We start from the raw sequence: 21,802 nt of genomic DNA, 5'->3' as shown, positions 1-21,802 counted from the left end.
TTTGGTGTTGTTGTCTACAGCATCGTGATTGTCATGGCGTCTGCATTTACTACATTAAACAGTTTCTCTAAATCTTTGCTTAAAGCATGTTCATGAGCTCTCTGGGTATCTGTTGTACCATTTACATTCTTTTTCAACTTCTGCCATCGACAGAACATGTTTTCCAATTTTTCAATGGCATTTCTTTCAATTGTAGTTGGAATATGAGCTATTGACCACATTTTTAAAACTTAACATAACGCACACCTAGAGCTGAAATGTAAACGTAACAGCATATGATAGTTATTAAGCAATAATCATGATACACCAGTTAAATGCAAAATAAGGAATAGCTAAATTAAGGAATGGCTATCCGCTGTAGTGTTGCACTGTATCCATGCAGGGACGGATTACAGACTGGGCCAGCGGGGCCGCTGCCCAGGGGCCCTTGGGGTGCAGGGGGCCCGTGGGGCCCCTAGCCCAAAACAATTTGCAATGCTTATCAACAATGTATTTTAGAGGGCCTACATTCTTTGATCCTCTGCCTACAAGGGCCCCTGACCCTATAGGGAGGGCGTTTGGCTGCCAAGGGCCCTTGAATTGTGGTGGTTGTGGTGGTGGTGCTGGTGGGGGGGGGCCCTCGTGAACGTTTTGCCCAGGGGCCCACACAACCCATAATCCGTCCCTGTATCCATGTGCCAGCCAGCATGACCTAAATCAAGGTTAAAATTGCAATGTCTTTTGTGGGTATGGAAAAAACCTTACATTAACGTGATGTGCGTGATTGGTGATGCAGCATACTTTTTGCGTCTATTTCCTCACTGAAATCTTGAGAAAAAAATCTATGAAAAAAAACACTGACTAAATCCATAGTCATCTTTTAAAACGTCAATTGTCAGAAGCATTAAAGTTTTTAAAATTAGGTTAAATTGGCAAAAACGTGAACCATGTCACCTTATGTTGTGAATCGCCGCGGTCGCTTGTGAGCAGGGAATCGCTCGGGCAGGCAGACAGGCAAAAAGCAGACGGACAGGTGGAATACGGGCAAAACTAGGGTTTAATCAACAGACTGGGACCAGGAAAACACCAGACGCCAACTAACATCAATGACAGACGAGGAACTGAGGTAAGACATGGACTGAAATAGACAGGACTGATCAAAATAACTAGACACAGCTGGGCACGATCAGGGAAGCACACATGGCTAATCAGGAGGGCGTGGCACACACGAGGATTGTACGAGCTGGGCGTGACACCTTAGTTTTTTTTACCTGCTTAGGGGGCGTGTAGTGCCGCCCTCACCTGAAGATTGCTATTCGCATTCTAAATAAGTTACATTACACTGCTTGTAAGCAATTTTATTATAATACAAGATTGAACTTAAGTATTTGTTTGCATTTGTTTTCTTTAAAAACAACATGGCATCCAAAGAATGCTTATACAGATTTTGTAATTTATTAAATAAGTAACAAAACAGATATAATTGCTTACCATAGCAAAGGAAAAATGAAGAATCGCAATATAGTAGAAACTTTATTTTGAACATCACTTGTGTTGAACAACCAATAAATGTTGACCTAAGATTCTGAAACTTTGCAGTTTTTTCTTATAGAACAAGGGTAACAACTTGAGGGGGTACCACATTTAAAATGGTAAAGTTCCATTTTTTTCAGTAGATTGCTGGGCACCCTAGTGTCTAGTCCGTTTGTGCAATCCCTAGTGTTGCCCACGTTTGTTTGATTTCCTTGGTTATGTCTCATATCTGGTCTTGTGGCCAGTTTGGTCCTCCCATTTCAGTCTGCCTCTGTCTCTGGTTCTCTACATGTCGGTCCAGTCTTGGGGTGTGGGTATGTCTGTTTGTCCCTGTCTAGTGGTTCTGCCTCAACCTCCCTACTCCTTTTTGACTCCTTGTGATCGATTTCCTTTGCCCTGCTTGCATGCTAGTTTGCTTTAATAAAGCGCCTTTTGGTTTTCCCCCCATGCCCGCCTTTGCCTCCGTCCTTGCCTTTGACGTGACAAAAGACATTTTTTTTTTTTTTTGGTTTGGAAGCCTTTAAATACGTAAAATCTGTTCCATTCCATTTTGAAACCGGTGGAATCACAGGCAGGTACTCCAAAGGTACAAAGCAAGAATCAGTCCAGCACCAGCTCCGTGTTGGTGGAAATGAAGACATTGGAGATCCAGAAATCAGCCTTCGGTTCCCACCCTTGGGGTCACTGGGAGAACCAGGCACCAGACTTAGGTTCCTACCCATGGGATCCAGACACCGGGTTTGAGTTCCTACCCTTTGAATGACTGGAAGCTCCAGGTACCAAATTTTGGTTTTTAGCCTTTGGGCCACTGGAAGATCCAGGCACCAGGTGTGGGTTCCTACCTTTGGGGTTACTGGGAGATCTAGGTACCGGGTTTGCATTCTTACTCTAAGGGTTACAAGAAGCTCCATGCTGCACTATTTTGGCTGCAGACACACAGATGCTGTTTTCTATAGGGTTTTCTCTCAGGGTAGGTAAATCCATTTACGACTTTCTCAGCTGCTGCCCTGGCATGACAGCTGGCACCTAAGTGTTGGGGGTGGGGAGAGGGGGGGAGGCTGTAAAGTTTCTCCAGTCACAAACAACACTGAGCCGGGTTCCTAGAATGTCCTGAAAGTAGACCTGGTGTTCCTGATAACCTCTGGGATTGGAGGCACCTTTTCTCGTCCAACAGAAGACTGACTGGTAGTGGACCCATCCTGACCCTGTCAGAGGTGTCCCTGCACATGATGTTCTGAAGTGACCTGGAGCCACTCTGTTACCCCCCCGAGTGGTTTGCACACATCCCCTCGTAGTCTGCTCCCCACAGATGGATCACTGATACCTAAGTAGCCTTTGTATTAGCAGGGAGTGAGCCTGTTTTTGTGTGACTGCAGCACTGCAGCCTTAGAATGCTCCCTCCCCTTCCCCCCGCACACAGGACTTTTCCTTCCCTTGTGCTAAAATCATTTGGTGCTGCCTTGCTCTTTATCCCCCCGCCCCACTTCCTTACATGTTCAGACTCCTTGAAATGCTTACAGAAGTCTTCATGTTTAACTGCTAGTTTATCAACCGAAGAGTTTCTAAATTGGGCTCCCTGGTCCTTTTACTCCTATCTGAAGGGAGAATTGGGGGGAAATTTTGGGAAAAGAGGCCTTCTGCATATTTAAATACAACAATGTAGGAGCTGCTCACAGCACAGGGGACAGTATACATTTCTCTCTAGGAGAAGCAGGATTTGGGGGAGAGGGGAGTGGAAACTAACTTCTTAATGCCACAGGGGGAGTGTCTCTGCTCAGTGACACTCAGGACTGCTTTGGGGGGGGTAGTGTCGGGGCTAGTGTCGGGGGTACAGTGGAGGAGGGGTGACTTGGGTGTGTCAGATGGCTCACAGTGCAGTGATAATCCTGGCAGGCGGCTCTATTTTTATCCCTCTGTGCTCTGTCCTGCCTGAGTGAGTTGCGTGGGGAAGTAACTTCAGAGTCTGCTTCTGGACTGGCTGAGGGGGCAACAGCATTGCGCTGCCAGGAACGGAGGGCTTTGTGGAGGGCTTGGAGCAGGCAGTTGAATGATGGAAGGGCATGTTTAGGGTATCTAGCCAGCTACCTGACATTCCAGGGGGTTTCCAAAGTTTCTCTTCTGCTTGCTGTGCCACTGGAATACAGAGGGAATGTCCCATGAAGGTGAGCTTGGAGGTCAGTTGGCCAGCACTGCCATCAGCAGCATAGCTGTGCAGGCCGGGGGTTCGCGGATCACCGTGGCCGTGCTCCAGGTAACTGCACCGAGGTCGTCTGTCTGTCCATCTAAACCATGCTCAGAGAATAACAGGGCTCCGGCTGTGGGTGAACTGCTACCAGGGGAGCTGCGGCTGTGTTCATCTGCTGGGAGAACAGTCGGGTCAGGCTGCTGGGGGAACCGCTGGGTTAGGCTGCATGGGATCTGTCATGTCGGACTGCTGGGAGAGCTGCCACTGAGTTGGGCTGCTAGGGGAACTGTCAAGTCAGGCTTCCAGGGCTGTTGCTGCCATGTCTGGCTGCCGGGAGAACTGCTGTATTGGGATGCTGGGGGAACCTTGGTATCAGGATGCCAGGGGATCCACTGGATCAGGCTGCCAGAGGAGCTGCCACTGGGTTGGGCTGCCAGAGGATCCACTGTGTTGGGCTGCCAGAGGGTTGGGCTGCTGGAGGAGCTGCTGTAGGGACTGGATGCTGGGGAAGCCAGCCAGTAGGAGGAAAAATGACAAACATCCCTCCTGTCTACTGTTTGTTTAGTGTGGCACACTGCTCCAGCTGCAGCTGGCCGAGTCAGAGCCCGACCTGCTGGAGATTGGCAACAGCCAGGAGGACACGCAGAGGCTCCTGGAGGAACACGAGCAACTGCTGATCAAGCTCAAGGTACTGGATTACTCATCTGGTCCCTGGACAGGTTCATCCACTCATAAGACACTGGTTGTGAGGGATTTAAATGTGCTGACAACACCAGATGTTGGTTTGTGATATTCCACTGTGGGCTTGACACATCAAGGTCTGGCTTCTGTTCAGTGACCTGGGATCATGGACATTACTTCTTACTGTTTTCACTCCCTTGACCGAGAATTACACAGTAACTGATGGTGAGACTGATGGTGAGAGGCAATATGGAAGGCCTGAGGCTTCTCGTTTTTGTGCTTGATAACAGTAAAAGCAATACTACATGTGCAAAAGTATTGTCACTACACCTTCATGAACTTTTTTGACATCCCATTCTAATGCCTTGTCCACACATACACAGATATTTTTAAAAATGGTGTTTTTCCACCTCCATTATTATGAAATCTCCACATCCATATGAAACCATTAAAATGTGCTGCTAAGAGCATGCCAAACCAATAGGCAGCAGTAAAACTCTGACCATAAAGCCATGTTGGCCAATCAGAAGTCTTATAATCAAAGAGAAAATGGTAGATTACCTGGACTCCAATAACATTTTGCGGGATAGCCAGCATGGATTTAGGAGAGGTAGATCCTGTTTAACAAATCTGTTGGAGTTTTTTGAGGAAGCTACTCAGGAAGTTGATGATAAGAAGGCCTATGATGTCATCTACTTAGATTTCCAAAAGGCTTTTGATGTTGTCCCCCACAAGAGGCTCCTACTTAAACTCAAAGCGACAGGTATTTTAGGTACCGTAGCGACCTGGATTGATAACTGGTTAACAGATAGGAAACAGCGAGTAGTTATAAGAGGCACAATGTCACAGTGGGCTTGCGTTCATAGTGGGGTACCGCAGGGTTCGATTTTAGGACCACTATTGTTCCTAATTTACATAAATGATATGGATACCAATATATACAGTAAACTGGTGAAATTTGCAGATGACACCAAGGTGGGTGGTGTAGCAGATACTGAATTAGTGGCTCAGCAGCTACAGCGGGATCTTGATTTAATTAGTGACTGGGCCGATACCTGGCAGATGAAATTTAACGTCGATAAATGTAAGGTACTCCATCTAGGGAGCAGAAATATAAAGTACAGGTATTTCATGGGTGTCACTGAAATAAAGGTAGCTGATCATGAGAAAGACCTTGGTGTGTATGTTGATGCTTCCATGTCCCATTCTCGCCAGTGTGGGGAAGCAATAAAAAAGGCCAATAGGATGTTGGGGTATATCTCCAGGTGTGTGGAGTTTAAGTCAAGGGAGGTAATGCTAAGATCATACAATTCCTTGGTGAGACCTCACCTAGAATATTGTGTGCAGGTTTGGTCACCATATCTTAAAAAGGACATTGTGGCCTTAGAAAAGGTGCAGCGTAGGGCCACAAAAATGATTCCTGGTCTTAGAGGAATGTCATACGAGGAACGGTTACTTGAGCTAAATCTGTTCAGTCTCAAGCAAAGGAGACTGAGGGGGGACATGATCCAGGTATATAAGATTCTAACAGGTTTGGATGCTGTTCAACCAAATAGGTACTTCAGCATTAGTTTAAATACACGAACTCGTGGCCATAGGTGGAAATTAGCGGGAGAACATTTCAAGCTGGATTTAAGGAAGCACTTCTTTACACAGCGTGTAGTCAGAGTATGGAATAGCCTTCCTGATAATGTAGTGCAAGCTGAATCCTTGGGTTCCTTTAAATCAGAGCTAGATAAGATTTTACCGACTCTGAGCTATTAGTTTAGTTCTCCCCAAGCGAGCTTGATGGGCCGAATGGCCTCCTCTCGTTTGTATAGTTCTTATGTTCTTATGTTCTTATAACCAGTTCTGCTAGGATAAACAGCTAATGTAAACAGCGAACGGCGCACACTGTGACATCAAACAAAGTGGACAACGGCGTATAATCTGATGTTACAAGCCAAAGACAGTGTTTTCCCCGTCTACATGTCGAGTTTCTGAAATTCTTCACAAAAAAGCTGTTTTCAGTGACATAAAATTCCATTTGCATATGGACGAAAGATCAAAATGCATAGCAAAAGCTACATTTTTTAAAATACCCATGTAAATCCATAGGCCATAGTATGCAATTGTTCCTCTCTTTGGAGCTATAACAGCTGCCAGTGTTCTGGGAAGGCTTTGCACAAGACTTTTGAGTGTGTCCGTGGGAATTATTGCCCATTCTTCCAGAAGAGCATTTGTGTGGTCAGGCACCAATGTTAGACAAGATTGCCATGCTCACAATCTCCTGACTGAGCTTGCTTAATCCAGCTACCACAGCATGCTCTGCTGAGTATTCCACTCACCCATCACCTTCCTCTTCATCAGAAACACGAGGGCTCTGTGCGCGGGTTGCTGGAGGAAACAGACCGGACAATGGAGGTGGGGGCTGAACCCAGGCTGCATGAGCACATGGCATCCTCACTGAGCCAGGCCTGGAAGGAGCTGGTTGCTCAATTGGACACTCGCAGGGACCTGCTACAGCTGGCCATATGCTTCTATGACCAAGCCCTGGAGGTGAGGGTGCTGCCTGTGCTGGTGTGCTGCTGGCCTGGCCTCTTCCTGTCCCCTTATGTCCCTTAATGTCCTGTTAATGTCCCCTTTGTCCCTTTATATCCCCTTTGTGGCCCCTTCATGTCCACTTTTAATGAATGCTGGTGATTTAGCCAGGTAAGTTCACTGTTGTTGCAGTGTCTGTCAGGGCACAGGAGGCAAGTACAATTTATGGATTTATTGCTTCATAATATGTATAATTGGGACACATTTATTTGTGTGATTTCTAAAGAAAAAGAAATAGAAAACTACACATTGCAATCAATCAACTTAAAATGGAAATTATACAATTTATAACTACTATAATATACTACAAACATGTTAACAGATTATAATACTAACAGAAAGTAATGTAATTATAAAGTACATATACAAACACAGACTGCTTGGAAGCAAACTACTACAGGAAAATAAGACTCGTAATGTAACTCAACCAGACGGCAAAAAGATTAACAATGTAACTACCAGAGGTGGAAAGTTCACGACCAAAAAGTACAAATCCAGTCCACATTTTTTTTCAACCAACTAAATGAGTGACTGTGACTCTTTATGCTCATCTGGTTCGTTGAAACAAAACCTTGGTCTGGATTTGTACTTTATGGACCAGAACTTTCCACCTCTGGCAACTATTAATATATGTATTAAGAAACATAATATTTGACGCATAGATAAATTGTGCAACAGAAATAATGCTTACTCTTTTTCAGTCACATGGAAAGATATATCTGAAATAAAGCAGACAATGATCAATTCAAGGAGTTTGTTGCTCTTTGTGACAGGAAATCACAGTAAATGTGAGCATGGGAAATGCCATTTTCCCTTATTCTCAGCTGCATTTTGTAAAAGGCTTTAAACTTTTTACTTGATTTCTTAGTTTGTGGGCATGTGGATTTCCTTAGCTGTCTGTGAGTGCATCTGTGTTAGTGAGTTGATCTGTGTCGGTGAATGAATCTACATCAGAGAGATCTACATCCGTGAGTGCATCTGTGTCAGCCATGCTGATGCTGCATTTACCATGTTGCAGTCTCCACTGGATGATGTTGTCTCTGTTTGCAGTTTGCAGTGAAGATAGACGAAGCAGAGGAGCTCCAACTGGGCACGTCCAAGGAGATATCCACAGGCTGCCTGGAGGATCTGGTTCAGAAGCACAGCAGCATTAAAAGAGGCAAGTCTGCCTCACCAGCAGCAGGGGGCTTAGCGCTTAAGGCTTATCGTATCTCATCCACATCCAAGGGGAATTCAGGAGCTGGGAGATAAGCTGACATGCTCAGTATCCACAATGGCAGTGTGGTTTAAAGACACTCATTCAGATATCCAGATTTGTGTCTGCTGAGTCAGCCCTGCCATCTCAGCATGCTCATTTTATGTGATATTTGTGTGCAATGCTGATATATTTTTTAAATGAACAATTTAAGAATAAACTGAATGACCAGGAATTCATGTGTTTACTGTGCTCCTGTCCATTGCCTCCAGGCCTACTGAAAACGTCTCTGCTGGCTCTGAACAGCAGCCAGGAGCTGGTGAACTTCCTCCAGCACTCTTGCTTTAAGGAGAAACTACTGAGGCCGGGCAGCATGCACAGGGCACACAGCAGCTGTACCAAGGTGGAGAACCTTCTGGAGATCCTTCAGGATAGGCGCCGACAGGTGGACCAGCGAATGAGGCAGCAGCAACACCACCTGGAATCTATTTTGCATGTCCGCCTCTGGGAGCAGCAGGAACAGGAAGTGAGTGGGGGTTACTTGGTTGTCATTAGATTACTTTTCGGGGCTGTCAAGGGAAACCCCGGCCCGTCCTACAGGTTAAAAATAATTGGCCAGTGCAATGGGTGGGGTACCTTCATTTGGAGCGTCTCATTTGAGGGTACAGTCTTTAGTCTTTAGTTTTCCAAAAGGTTTGTGCTACTCAGTTTATAAACAGTTGCCACAGCAGGACCCATCTAAATAGCCAGTAAACAAGCTCTCTGCTTTTCACAATATCTCCTATTGGTGCTTTTCTACTGGTCGGTGTCCATGGCGGTCAGCCATGAGGGTCTTCTTTCCTCTTGCTTTAGTCATGAGGTGGCAACAGGATGTGGCATGACCAGTCATGAATTTATCATTAAAAAACACTGAAAAGTGGAAAGTGTTATGTACTGCATTGGGTACATCTTTGGCCACATCCAAAGTCCTTCCCAAAAAATGTGCCAGTACTGACGTTACATTTCATGGCCTGTTGTTAATGAAGCAAATGATGCTATTCTGAAATTTTAACAACATGAGGGCTTTACATGCAGATGGTTATCATTAAAATGAAAGGCAATTTCCTTCCTTCCTTCCTTCCTTCCTTCCTTCCTTAAGGCCAGCCATATTGATAGCATGCCCCATATAGGAGGTTTATTAAAGAAGGGTCGCATACATGTCGCATCCTCATGAGGTACTTAACTGAAAGTTAACTTCATTGTAGTCTCAGAAATGTGTTTAAAATAAACTTTCAAGCCTCCTCCACAGTTAAAAAGTGTCTAAATTAAAAAGTGACTGAATGGGCAGCTGTGTAAATAGGTAAGGTGATCCAGTACTTTTGCTGTGACAGTTGTGTCCGGATGATACAGCATGATGCTATACAGTTTCACCTCACCTTTCGACAGGACCGGAGCCTGATCATAAGTAGGCTGCTGGCTCAGGCCCCTGAGGTCCTCTCTGTGGAAGACAGGGAGGTTCTAGCTGCGAGGAGCCTCCAGCTGATGGAGCCCCGTGAAAAGCTCTGGAGACTGATGGAGGGCCACCTGGGGGATCGGCAGGAAAGCAACAATAAGGCAAGGGCTCTTAGTGTTACTGTGAACACTGTACAGACCTCTCTAGAGTCATGGGGTACTCATTTGAAGGACGGAACTTTAATTGTTGCAAAAAATGTGTAGAAAAAAAGAGGGAGATGATGCAGTGCCTCCCAAAGAACATCAGAGTCAGTCTGCAAGACAAGCTAGGACTTGGGTTCAGGGCAAGACTGGGGTGGTGTTCAGTCCGGGAGTTCTTTAAGCCTCTGAAGTGAATCGGAGCAATGTAGCACCAGGTTTCTCAAGTAAACAGTGTGTTGTGCAGTTTTTGGTGAAGTAGTGTGTACGATCAGAATAACACAAGCTTGGAATGAGCAGTCCTGAGTTGATGTCAGCAGGAAGGCAAGGTTACTGTGCTCTACAGCTGTACAGCCTGCCAAGGGACCTGTGAGACTAAGAAATCCAGCCTATTATACTTCTCATGTTTTAAGAACGTTGCTCTCTAGGTAAAGTTAAATATTGAGGGTAAATTGCAAAAGACATTCAAATAGCTTTTATATAAATTTAAATATTAAATAAATAATATGATAGTGGGTATTGTTTCATTTTTAGTTTGCCTCATTTTTAACACATCTTAGTACTTTTTACATCTTTCTGGTGGCATCTGAGTCCATAATTATGGTGCCATTTGTGACCCATGCTGGCAAAATGAGTCGGAATGAGGAAATTTTCAAAATGGAGTTATTATTATTTTTAGATTCTATTCTCCTTTTTAAAACCTTCAAAATGATGTATGGTTTGTTGTAATTGGCCAAAAAATGACCGAGTTACATCGTTAGAAGTTGTTTACATCAACAGGGCTTTAAAAAATCGAGTTCTGTTGGTTCAGAGTGATGTCATTGGAAATTCTATCCAAATTTTTAGAAAGTACACGAGCTTTGCTTCATGGTGATACCAAACAATCGGTGGGGCGATTCCTAGTCATGGCGTGAGTGAGTGGAGAAAAACACAGATTTTATAAGAAAATTTAAGATAAAGGACTAATTTCTGAAGACAAAGCCCATACGAAACATTCAAATTATGATGGTTCATGGTATTTATTTGCTATTTTGATTATTGGGATATATAGATGATGACTTAATGGACTCATTTTTGGGAAAATCTCAGTTTAGATGAAAATTAACTCTCTGACACTTTTGACTCTAGCTCATAATTAGCCTGTGCGCATTCCGACTCATTTTGCCAGCACGAGTCACATTTGTACCCTCTAGTGTTTGAAAGTATGGCTTTGTTTGCTCCCCATTTTGCAGGCTTTTGAGGCCCTAGCTGGTGTGGAGAGCCAGCTGCAGGCCCCTCACTCACAGTCCAACTCTCTGCTGGCCCAGTGGCACAAGGAGCTGCAGTGCACCTCGAGGGAGGTGACTTCTGATCCTCTCCAGCATGAACAACTTCTCCTTGAGAGGTTTCAGCCCCATTGGTGAGGACGAGGATGGGGGTGGGGCAGGGTGGGGCTCCAGGGGGAGGCGAGTGTCACAGAATACTCAGTGAAGTCCATCCATCCACTCATCGCTCAAATTACCCCTCAAGCCATCCATCCATTGAGCTTCTAACTGCCCAGCCCCTCACCACCAACCCTGACTGAGATAAGTAAAGGATAGACAGATAAACTTTAGTTTATTATGCTGGATCTACTACAGTAAGTATTAAGACTTTATTGTATTCAGAAAATAGACCCATATGAACCAGAGCAGAGAAGAATACTGCATATTATCATGCTTTGTACAGTGCCCAAATGGCTGGGGTGCTGGGATGTATCCAGGTGAACTCCTTCAGTGGAGAGTGCCATGCCTACCAGGACCTGGCTGAGAAGAAGCTACAGCTAATGTCCTCTATTGAAGAGCTGATATACAAGGTAGGACATGTCCCTAAGGCATATGCAGTACATGGCTATCAGATACATGGACACTGATAGATGGCTGATTTAAGGTCAGTAGATTCCTTTGGGCTGTAAGGTCCCCTGAAGGTGGTGAAGATGTGCTCCTCATGCACAGGTGTCCCTGTGGATGAAGGGAACCAGATCCGCTATCAGCAATAGCATCCTTGAACCTGGATCAGGGCTCTCCGAGTCAGAGGACATGTTGAATAGACACAAGGAGCTGGCCTCACAGGCACAGGTGAGCCACCAGTCAAGAGGGGGAGTAGTTATGATAGGATGGATTTCATACATCGAGTCATATATTCCCGGGGCAAAAATGGTTTAAAACCAGTGAATTTTTTCAGTCCACTAGTAGGTGTGTCTTTAAATTGCTTCTTAGTATAGAGAGACATGGACTTTATCTCTAACATGTTCATTCAGGACACAGCAGACAAGCTCAAGTACATCACAGAGCTTGTGGCACAGCTAAGGCTGCTGGACTCCCATGAGGCCGATGAGCTGTCCAGCAGGAACATTGCCCTGAACGAACAGCTGGGGGCAGTGATGAGAAGTGTGAATGCATGGCTGGACACTCTCAGGCCCTATGTGTGTTTTCTGCACGTCACAGAAGAGGTGGGAGTACTTCAACTGAAATTTGAAAAAAGTGGTGTCCAGCAGGTGGCGTAGTACTTAATGAAACTTGTCTATTGCAGCAGTTCATGCTGTTGACCAGAAGAAATAAAAGTAGCTTGTGAATACATGTAATATACATAAGCACTGATGGCTGTCGTCTCCAACAGGTGGATGAGCAGATACAGCAAGTACAGGAGATTTTTAAAGGCAGGCCTGAAGATGACACTGATGGTGCAAGTGGCAAATGGCAGTCACTGTTGCAGAAGTTCCTCAACCTGCAGGAGCAGGCCAACATCTTCATATGTTCGGTCAGCTTGGTGAGAACCAGCATGACCCCAGAGGGTCTCCGGTAATGTGGGAGGGACTCTGATATGCTGGAGCTCCTGCTGAGCCAGCCACCCCTCCTCTGTCCTACTGGTCCTGGTTCAGCGTAATAGACGTAAGATTGTATGTCTGCGGGAAAGTTCTGATGTGTGTGTGTAAATGTTACAAAGACATTGTAAATGACACCCTGCACCCAGAGATGTTTGGTTGGGGGTTTTTGATAACAGCTGTGTGAGGACATTTGGATCGACATTATAGATGCAGAGTCAGTACAGAACCATGATAAGTTTTAATATTTGCCATTAAAGCAGGAGGGTTCCCAGATCTGTGAATAATACAGATCCTGACACCCTTGTTAACCCTGCATCAACTTCTGCTAGGTCAGTGAGAAGCACAAGCTTGACGTGAAAGCTGCCGTGTGTCAGGTTGAGAAGATCATGGAAAAGCTGACCAAGAAAAAGGCCATCCTGATGGACCTGTGGACCTCATGGCAGCTCCAGGTCAACCAGATAAAATCTGTGAAAAAGCAGTGGAAGAAATTCAAGGAGCACCTTAAAAAGGTAAGGAAGATGTTGCGGTGCTGTGTGGATGTTCGAAGGGGGCATCAGCATTATTGCTGCAAGCATTAAGCTTCTATGAAAGATAAAATGCTTCTATATTTGCTATGAAGACCATCCATGACCTGAAGATGCTGGAGGATGTCCTTGCTCCAGGATCCAAGATGGATTTGGGAAGTGATCTCACAACTGTAACCAAGTTGCAGGAGAATTTCAACCTTGCAAAACCACAATTTATGGTGAGACTGTGTGCTGTTTGTGGATGATTAGTTTGATTAGTCATACAAGAGATCATACTGGTGAAGTTTTGTGTCACAGGCATAACTTGGGTTATATTTTATTTAGTTTTTGTGACAGTGAATATGACCTCGCTTGGCAAACTGAACTGATGATCCCTTCCTGTACACTTTTGTCCATCTCAGCAGCTGAATGCAGAGGTGGAGCACACGCTGAAGATCTCAGAGCTGCTGCCACTCAGAGGAGCTTCGGTGAAAGAGAAGAATGAGAAGGTGATGGAGCTCCTCCATGTGCACCAGCAAGCCAAGGATAAGATAAAGGAGTATGAAGTGGTCCTCTGCAAGGCTGTCCGGTTCCTGCAGCTGTATCATGATGTATGTTTATATACAATACACTCCAGATTCACAGAGGAAACAAGCTTTAATAAAAGCAAGGTTTCTTAACATGCTTTCTGCCAGATCATTTATCCCCTCAGACTCCAGGAAAAGTGCTTTTATTTAATTTCTTTAAAAGCTAAATTTCACCTGTTTATTATGCTTACTGCAGTAACTCCAGAAACTGAAACCAGACAGAGGCTCTCCAGTGCAGCTCCTTAGCACCATCTGCCATTAATACTGATTTACTGCACTTGTTCCTATCTTAGCTGGACTGCGTGCCAAATGCTGTGCCAGTCACAGTGCTTCCTGATGCTAGTCAGGCTCGGGTCCAACTGGCACAGTACCAGGAGAGGCGTGCCCACATGTGCTACCTGTATAAGCAAGCCATCTCCTTAGGGGCAGAGGTTGCCAGCATTGTGTGTCAGTCGGTAAGTCCCACACCTTGCTCCCCCCGCCAACAAATGCTCCAAACATTTTAATGTCACCATTCCTCTGGGCAGGGACAGCTTAGGATCATAGTGGATTAAATCGCCTGTAGCTTGTTCAGTATGGAGGCAAAGAGCTCTGCTCCCCCTAATCATGTCCCCCAATGTCCATCACCATCTTTCAGCATACCCTGGGCTTCCAGGTCCAGCAGCTCCAGGAGAGGATGAAAAAGTTAGAGACAGCCAGCATGAGGTGGAGTATGGAGGCCTATCGCTGTGAGGAAAACCTGGAGAGCCACTTGCAGTATTGTGTGTTTAAGGAGGAGATGAATGAGGTAATCCCATCATGGGCCCAGACATGGACTTCCACTAGCCCCGATCTTCACTCTGGGTTATCTCCTTGGCTTGGCCTCCTGATATGGTGCTTAAACACAGCCCTGGATGCAGGGCTCGCCATCTTCGTGCTGCTCCACTAATACAGTGTAATGGCCTTGAGCTTAAAGGAGCTATCTTTAGACTTTATGAGATATTGCTGGTCAGTTTCACCATCTGGAAAGGTCACTGATGGTTGTTCTGTGACGAGCTAGTGCCCTACAGGGGTGACCCTCCTGTCATTCTTACTCATCCACACAAAGAGTCTGGCATAGCCCTACACCCCCATGGGAATGGGCACAATCTGTGGGCTAATGTGCTAACATGCTATCATTTTACAGAGAAACAGGTGCTACTTCTAAGCCTTAGGCTGTTACAATTTCACTGACCTTGGAACCTAAAAATGTGTATAAATATCCCATTACTTATGACCAACTTATGGTGATCTCCTATCTCCCTCATATCTCCTGTTTGCTTAATTATTTTCTTACTGGAACTCACTTGTCAGCTGTCTTTTACTATTCTGATCCCAGTTCAAGCTTTCAAGGGTATGGCTGAGTAGAGAGTTCCAGCTTAGCCAATTATCTGTAGCTGATGTTCTCCGAAGTTCATAGCAAGTTATTAATCTTTTGCCTTATTTGTTTCTTAATTAAGCTTAGGGATTCATTTAAAGACCTGAGAAAGAAATTCAACAACTTAAAATTCAGCTATATGAAGAGGAACGAGAAAATAAGGAACATAAAGGCGGTGAAGAATCAATCTCAGCAGATAGAGCGGTACATGGAGAAACTGCAAGTGAGACTGAAGCTGCAATCCTGTCCTTCATATGAGCTCAAGTGAAGGTTAATTTCTTCATTGATCATATTAAACATGTAGCTATTATTTACCGATCCCCTTTCCAACCCATGTCTATTCCAGGTGCTGAAGAACAAGGTGCAGGCCTTAACTATCAAGCTCATCACCAGCAAGGAGCAGCCCCTCAAGGGGAGAGAGATGGAAGATGCCGTGAACGAGCTCCAGAGGCAGCTGGGAGATTTTGACAGGACCATGGAGGAATTCAAGACAAACCTTGAAATGACAGCTAACCTGCAGCAGGTTGTGGAGGAGGTTAGGATTTGGGTTTGAGTTTGGGATAGGGTGGGCAATACCTTACCTCCTGGAACCAATTCACAAAAAGCCCTGAAATAATCTGCATTTCAGTTTAAGTATTCATGTGACAACATGCATTCATGAAATCAATAAATGCATTAGAATATCACAGTAGTCCACACTTTCCTCTCTCATTCTATCTCTTTTAAAATTCAGTACCAGTTCTGGTCTGATGAGGCCAGCGCTACCATCATGAGGGTAGGGAAGTACTCCTCTGAGTGTAAGACCAAGGAGGCTGTGAGCATGCTCTACAAGCAGTTTGAGAAGTTTGTCTGGCCCACAATTCCACAGCAGGAGGAGCGAATCCAGCAGATCAAAGAGCTGGCCATACGTCTCCTTGGTACAAATCTCCTTTGGGTTTTCAGTATTTTTGGACCTTCTTTGAATGAGATGGTTTTGAAGGCACTTAAATGAACATTAAGCTTGTTCCTAGGTCCAGAAGAGGGGAAGAAGTTTGCGGAGAAAGCTGTTAGCAAGCACAGTGAGATTGTGGACTCTATCAAAGAGCTCTGCAAAGGCCTTATGGGCCTGGAAACCAAATTGCAGGTAAAGTGTGCGATTGAATAAAAAGCAATGGAATGCTTCTAGGCTCTGCCATTAAAGTCATGTTTGAAAAGGTTTTGTCAGACCTTCAGTTCAGAGATGATGCTTATGAGTTAGCTTTGAGGTTTGGAGTGTATTTGTGTGTTTGTGTTCAGGCAGAGGCTCTGAAGCAGCAGTCCAGCCCAGGGCAACACAGAGACACAGACATGGTGAGGTGCAGAAGCTCTGCCGTTCATGTACATCGCGCATGCTGAAGGAAGTGTCACTTGCTCAGTGACTTCTCATGTGCTCACAGAGTTTGCTGAAGGAGTCATGCCATACTCCAGAAAATGCTGGCCCGAGCCATGACAAGAGGAGCAGGGTGATGAACCAAACCCAACAACTTGGACGCGACATTGCATTGCTACAGAGCATGTCTTACTGCTGCGAAGCATACTCAGAGAGTGGCCGGGTCACCTCCATCTCTGACAGCTCCACAACTGAGCGACTTGAATGCCTGCACACCACCTCACACACCGAGACCATCAGCCTGTCCCTCTTGCCATCCTCGGTCATCCCTGGCTTCTCTGACATCCGCGGGGAATTTTGCAAGCCAGAAGAGCAGAAGAAAGGGCATGAGGAGTCTGAGTCTCTCAGAAGTTTTAGGGAACAGCCTGCACACACACAGGTGGGTGTGTGTCCCATTCCCCAGAATGTTCCCAAGTATGTTTCGACTATCATCTTGTTACCACTGACATGCTAGACTGGAAGTGCATTTGTCTTAGTCACTATACAAGGTTTCTTACCCCAGGGGGAAGTTCCTCATTCTGCAGAAGAGATCATGTGTCCTGATGCATATGAACATTCATCACTCCCTCCCATGGGTGAGGAGACGTGTGCAACAGAGGGTGACCTCTTCACCGAGGAGTATCTTTCCAATGACGAGTACGAGTGCCCCTCACCTGATGACATCTCTTTGCCCCCACTTTCTGAGACGCCAGAGTCCAACATGGTTCAGTCAGAGAATGAGGATGGCATGTGCTCACATAGCCCGCATGCTAGCCAGCAGGGCCTCTTCCAGTTCCACTCTCAGTTCAGTGATGGTGTCCCCCAGAGGCAGGGGTTGGTCCTGAGTCATGATGAAGGCCAGACCTCGCCTTCCAGGTTTCGGGTGGAGTCGTCATCATTTGTGCACAGCCCCCTGACCGTGCCCACCCCCAGCCTGGTGTCCAGCACACTCTCCAGCATCCTAAATACCAGGCTTCCCCCACCCTCTTTGCCCGCCCCCAGCACTCTCAGCGAGTGCCAATGGACTCTGTATGCAATGCATGAGAGTTTCACGCAGATGCAAGAGTGTGCGCATGTGGGTGCTCTGCCTAGTGACATGCATGTCCCCCCTTCCCCACTAACGGACCTGGGACCCTGCAGGCCTGCCATTGTCTGGGAAGAGGTCCGGCTGTTGTCAGGGAGCCAGGCGATACCTGGCCTTTCAGGTCAGGCTCCTTACTTCTCCAAGCTACTGTCTAATGCCAAGGTCATGGAGGGCTCCCCTGTGACCCTGGAGGTAGAAGTCGTGGGATCCCCAGAGCCTACGCTTACATGGTGGGAAGCCTACAATGAGCAGGCCTCATAGGCACAGACAGGGGCTTACTGATGGTTAGGGTTTGGGTTAGAGCTCGCTGAGAGTTATGACTATTGTGACAGGAGAGCATGCCCCCCCCCATTCCCATCAAGAACACTATACTTAAATAAGAGGGGTAGGGCTACAGTTTTGAGAAATCAAGGAATTTATAGATGCCAGTTTGGAATACATATATCACAATTACATGTACTGTGCTACAGTCATTTCTAATACTCTGCATAATCCTTTATAATAATACAAAAATGTATTCAGTATTATTTAAATAACCAATATATCTGGATATTTGCTTTTGTTGTTTGTTGTTCTACTTTATTGTCCTTCACTAACAGGATGCTTGGTGAACCCTAGAACATTAATAGACCCACAGACTGCCTTTAAGCCCCTGATTCTTATACATTTTTCTATTTTTTGTATTTTCAATGTTCTCTTGCTTGCTGTGCTGTGGCTGTGTGAAGTAGAAATTCACTTTTTATCTCAAGTACAGGAATGGACCGAAAGTGACCCATGAGCAGCACGTAGAACTGTCCCAAAAGGACAGAACACATGGCGTGTTTATTCAGATGATCACCAATAGCAGCGCAAGTCTCAATGTCACACAGGCCATAAATTCTAGTGGTATTCTCCTCTAGCTCTGTCCTCAAGGTCAAAGGTAATAGCTACCCAGATGATTCCACCCCTTCTTCTCAGCTGGACTGGCTCACCTGTTTTGGGACCTTGTGTGTCCTCCGGTGGCTAGTGTACTTGCTGTTGTAATGTGCTCCTAGGCACCTGTCCACCTGTGTACCACGCTAGAAAAATACTTATTGTGTACTCTGCATCCTGCATCCATTTATGACCCAAAGAGACCTATGTCTCTGTTTACTTGCATCATTGGGACTTTTTGACCAGTCATTTTACAGTTAGGGGGCGGCATGGTGGTGCAGTGGTTAGCACTGTTGCCTCACACCTCTGGGACCCGGGATCGAATCTCCGCCTGGGTCACATGTGTGTGGAGTTTGCATGTTCTCCCCATGTCGTCGTGGGGTTTCCTCCGGGTACTCCGGTTTCCCCCCACAGTCCAAAAACATGCTGAGGCTAATTGGACTTGCTAAATTGCCCGTAGGAATGCATGTGAGAGTGAATGGTGTGTGAGTGTGCCCTGCGATGGGCTGGCCCCCCATCCTGGGTTGTTCCCAGCCTCGTGCCCATTGCTTCTGGGATAGGCTCCGGACCCCCCGCGACCCAATAGGATAAGAGGTTTGGAAAATGGATGGATTTTACAGTTAGTTTTTTGTGTGAAAACATTCACATCCACTTAAACAGGTAAGAAACACAAAATCATATGACAGCCACATCCTGGTGAAGCAGAGTGTTGACACATCAGATTTGAGAAAATATGTCTGCATGGACAGAGACCAGGAAGGAGAGGCTATGTGCTCAGCATAGATCCGGGTCAGTAAATATTGAATAAGAGTGAGATTTTGTGTAGGATTATTATTGATGGTTCTGGTTAAGAGCAGGATTCTGGATAGGATGGTTATTGTTTGTTTTAGTTAAGAGCAGGTTTTTTTAGGAGTGGTGGATTATTTTCAGCTCCCATGTCTATATCCTGCATTAAATAAAGCCAGATTACTTTGCCATCACTTATTACAAGCAAGTATGAAAACAGTTTGTATGGTCAGCAACAATCTGCACTAACTTGCTAATGACTTCTGTTTGAATATGACCTCCACAGGCTGAAATTCTGTTTCATTGGCATGTTGCCATTATGATTGCAAATCATGACCATTCATCTTCAGCTATTGCAATGTTTAAGTACATTTTTTTCTATCAGTAATTCCTTGTGTGAACATATTCCTTTCTCTGTGATTCTGTTATCATCATTCACAGTTCCTTAATGAAAGTTTGTCTAGCTATTTTCTTCAGTCTTTACACATGTTTCATTATATTATATTAAAAAAACTTGGAATACATTGAGGGGTGGCATGGTGGTGCAGTGGTTAGCACTGTTGCCTTACATGTCTGTGGCCCAGGTTCAAGTCTCTGCCTGGGTTACGTGTGTGTGAATTTTGCATGTTCACCCCATGTCACTTTTTTTTTTTTAATTATCCTTGGCGTTTATATGATGAACAATTTCTATCTTTACACAGAATGTTTGTATAATTTATCTTTTAAAGAACTGCTGTTTGTATGCTAAAAGCAAAGATGATATTGAATGAAAAGTATGATATACAATGAACTTGGAATTACAGATAGTCACTGCCTTGGTCAACTTCTTTGGGTCTTCCACTACAAGGTGCACGATGAGGGGGAGTGTCACTGGGATGCCAGACGTCTAAACATGGCAGAAAGTGCGCGAGCTCTAGTGCAGTGTCTTTTAAACAATTAAGGTTTTATAGAAACTGTTGCAAATGCATGCAGCAACAGCACTGCTGCAGGCCCTAATGCACAGTCATCATTTTACAGAGTGGATAATAAATTATGCGCAATTTTCAAAAGAGGTGCCAGATTATCTGAGGCCAAGAACGAGTGTATTTTCATTGTATATATATCATACGTTTCATTCAATATCATTTTTATGTATATGTTACTGTCATGGTTTAGTGTTTATTGCAGAATCTCTGCTAACCAAAGCAGTGCATGGTCACCTTGCAGCATACTGGTAATTTACGTTTTAGTAACCCTTATAAAACAAAAACATTTCAATGTATGGACATCAATATATATTTTCGTGTCACAAGTGTCTGCTCCAAAAATATATAAAAAAATACAAAGCAAAATTCAATCCAAAAATACATTACAATATATTGAATTATATATTGCAATTTTTCATATATTGTAAAATATATAAAAATATATATGTAAGGTATATGCAATTTGTAAGCAATTTGGGGGTGGCATGGTAGCACAGAGGTTGGCCAATCTTACCCAGAAAGGGCCATTATGTCTGTGGGTTTTTGTTACTACTACCTAATTAGATTATTAATTAGAGGACTGATTGGCTAAAGATTCCTCACATCAGGGTTTGAACAGTTGACCTAAAGGTTATCCCAAAAACCCGCATACACACTAGCCCTTTGCAGATAAGATTGTTCTGAGTACTCCAATTTCTCTCACAGTCAAAAAATATGCTGTGGTTAATTGACGGTGTACTGTTCTGTTTTGGTGAAGAGGGAGATATTCCAGAAGACAAAGCTCTCAATTTACCAGTCAATCTATGCTCCTACCTTCAGCTATGGTCATGAGCTCTGGGTAGTGATCGAAAGAATGAGACTGCGGATACAAGCAGCCAAAATGAACTTCCTCCACAGGGTGGCTGGGCTCAGTCTTTGAGATAGGGTGAAGAGCTCAGACATTCAGGAGGAGCTCAAAGTAGAGCCGCTGCTCCTCCACATCAAAAGTAGCCAGTTGATGTGGTTCAGGCATCTATCTACGATGCGCCCTAGACAGCTCCCTGGGGAGGGGTTTCAGGCATATCCAACCATGAGGAGACGCCAGGGCAGACCCAGGACACAGTGGAGAGGTTATATCTCTCGGCTGGCCTGGGAATGCCTTGGTATTCTCCCAGTGGAGTTGGAGGAGGTGGCTGTTGAGAGGGAGGTCTGGGCACCCCATCTTAGACTGCTGCTTAATAAATTAGAACACTAAATAATTTTACATATTGACAGTTAATATACAGGGAAACATGTTTTCTTTCCATAAGCATAAACTACATAAACACAGATATTGTTAACTCATTAAATAACGAATTTTAAATAAAACTATTACATGTAAAAATGTAGTGCAATTTTTGTCTTCCATTAGGGAATGCTTAGCCTTCTGGTTAACTAGATGCTGCCCACTAGATATCTAGCAACTAGATGCTAGATACTTGTCACGTTTTTCTGTGATTAAGTAACACAGTTACATAGGTTTAGGAAGGTGTTTTGGGCCCCGCGGATGGCTGAACATAAAGCTATTTCAGAC

The 21,802-nt window shown here is 44.9% G+C and overlaps 1 protein-coding gene across 2 annotated transcripts; it reads left to right on the top strand.

The window, feature by feature from the left end:
• Positions 1-3,408: 3,408 nt before the first annotated feature.
• ccdc141 (coiled-coil domain containing 141) lies at positions 3,409-21,613 on the top strand. Of its 2 annotated transcripts, none has more exons than XM_049019952.1 (23): positions 3,409-3,763; positions 4,263-4,385; positions 6,728-6,916; positions 8,009-8,117; positions 8,426-8,679; positions 9,579-9,746; positions 11,015-11,181; positions 11,490-11,616; positions 11,756-11,878; positions 12,061-12,252; positions 12,420-12,569; positions 12,957-13,136; positions 13,247-13,372; positions 13,559-13,744; positions 14,014-14,175; positions 14,358-14,507; positions 15,199-15,339; positions 15,463-15,651; positions 15,850-16,033; positions 16,127-16,239; positions 16,392-16,445; positions 16,532-16,903; positions 17,027-21,613. In XM_049019952.1, the coding sequence occupies exons 1-23, from the start codon at positions 3,662-3,664 to the stop codon at positions 17,846-17,848; spliced, it is 4,383 nt and encodes a 1,460-aa protein (XP_048875909.1). In that variant the 5' UTR covers positions 3,409-3,661; the 3' UTR covers positions 17,849-21,613. The 2 variants fall into 2 exon arrangements, with proteins under 2 accessions (XP_048875909.1, XP_048875820.1); XM_049019863.1 differs by having other exon boundaries at positions 3,410-3,763; positions 13,556-13,744.
• Positions 21,614-21,802: the final 189 nt, after the last annotated feature.

This window comes from Brienomyrus brachyistius, chromosome 1, assembly GCF_023856365.1.
Source record: "Brienomyrus brachyistius isolate T26 chromosome 1, BBRACH_0.4, whole genome shotgun sequence".
Taxonomy (NCBI): Eukaryota; Metazoa; Chordata; class Actinopteri; order Osteoglossiformes; family Mormyridae; genus Brienomyrus; species Brienomyrus brachyistius.
Note: the sequence above shows the minus strand (reverse complement) of the source record. Positions and strands in the feature narration are given on the sequence as shown.

Excerpts from the sequence above, each read along its gene's own strand:
- ccdc141 (XM_049019863.1), top strand. The coding sequence starts at position 3,662 with ATGTCCCATGAAGGTGAGCTTGGAGGTCAGTTGGCCAGCACTGCCATC. Across the intron at positions 11,617-11,755 it reads TTGAAGAGCTGATATACAAG|GTGTCCCTGTGGATGAAGGG; the intron begins GTAGGACATGTC and ends CCTCATGCACAG. Across the intron at positions 12,253-12,419 it reads TTCTGCACGTCACAGAAGAG|GTGGATGAGCAGATACAGCA; the intron begins GTGGGAGTACTT and ends CGTCTCCAACAG.